Below are 1210 nucleotides of genomic sequence, written 5' to 3' on the forward strand. Positions count from 1 at the left end.
AGGCAGTCCCAGAAGGAAAGGAACCTTCAGAAGAGGAGATCAGAGGGTGACCGCGGCGACGCGGCTGCTGATGCGGCTCGGGAGGAATTAGTGCGGGCGCGTTTGTTGGCAGAATTGTCAACATTACGTGAGAAACATGACAAACTCAGCATTAAATTGCAGGAACCTGAAGAGGATTTGGGCGGTTCTTTTGGCAATTGGATCGGTGGAAGTCCCGCAGGTGCCGGTAGCGATTGGAGAGCTGATGGAGCGGCGCGAGGGGCGTTTCTCGGGCAGGATGATCGTGATGCCATCGAGGCGCTTTTCAATGAATCCAATGACAGCTTTACTCGGGAATTTAATGAAGGCAGCGGTTCTGTTGAACGTGACGGAATACCGGAGAAAATGATGTCCTCCGTCAGATAATGTTCAGTACCGTCGCATTTAGTGGCTTGCTGGTTACTGCTACGGTTTGCCTGTGTGGGCACTTTTTAAAAAATTTTCTTTTTATCTTTTTGACGCATTGCTGAGGTTTTTTTTGTTTTTTGTTTTTTTTTACTTTTGCTAGCTTCCTCTTTCTGTACAGTTGCGTCTTAAACTCTTCCAGCTGAGCGCAATCCCGCTCCCCTCCTTTTTTGTTTCTTTGTTCTGAATTCCTTTCATTCACCTGAAGTGTTTCCGGCTCTTCACCACAGTAGCCAAAATATTTGAGTTGTGTTTTTTTTTCCCCCCCTCTTTTTTAAAATTTATTTGTTGGCCGTGTGGTGTAAGTTTGGAGAGGTGTGTGTCTGTGTGTGTGTGTGTGTGTGCATATATATATATATATATATCTGACTCCTCGGGGAGGGTGGTGATGAAAAGGCGGTTGCGTGTTGACGTTCTTTTTTAGTCGTGTGGGTGCTCGCATTTTCTTTATTGAAAGTTTCTGTTTTTTTTCTTTCAATTCTCCTCTCATTCTCTCCCTTTTTCTTTTGTTCTGTTTTCAATGTCGATTCAGTCATGTAGTCCCCAGAACGATTTTTTTTTTTTTTCACAACGCTTTATGTATTTTTTTTTCTTTCTTTTTTTTTTCTTTCCTTTCCATTTCCCGTACTTTAACACATACTCATCTGGTGTACGGGAGGTGTAGATGGAGATGGAGATGGAGCAGTTCTTCTTATATGGTTTGAGAAACTGTTGCTCTCACTCGTATTTAAACATCTTTTCTCTTTTCTTTTTTTCAAAAAAAAAA

General features: G+C 42.5%; 1 pseudogene across 1 annotated transcript; it reads left to right on the top strand.

Moving 5' to 3' along the window:
* TEOVI_000533800:pseudogene lies at positions 1-405 on the top strand (annotated as a pseudogene). Its single transcript has one exon. A coding segment is annotated over exon 1 (405 nt).
* Positions 406-1210: the final 805 nt, after the last annotated feature.

This window comes from Trypanosoma equiperdum (genome assembly GCF_001457755.1).
Source record: "Trypanosoma equiperdum strain OVI genome assembly, contig: ctg_1225, whole genome shotgun sequence".
Lineage (NCBI taxonomy): Eukaryota > Euglenozoa > Kinetoplastea > Trypanosomatida > Trypanosomatidae > Trypanosoma > Trypanosoma equiperdum.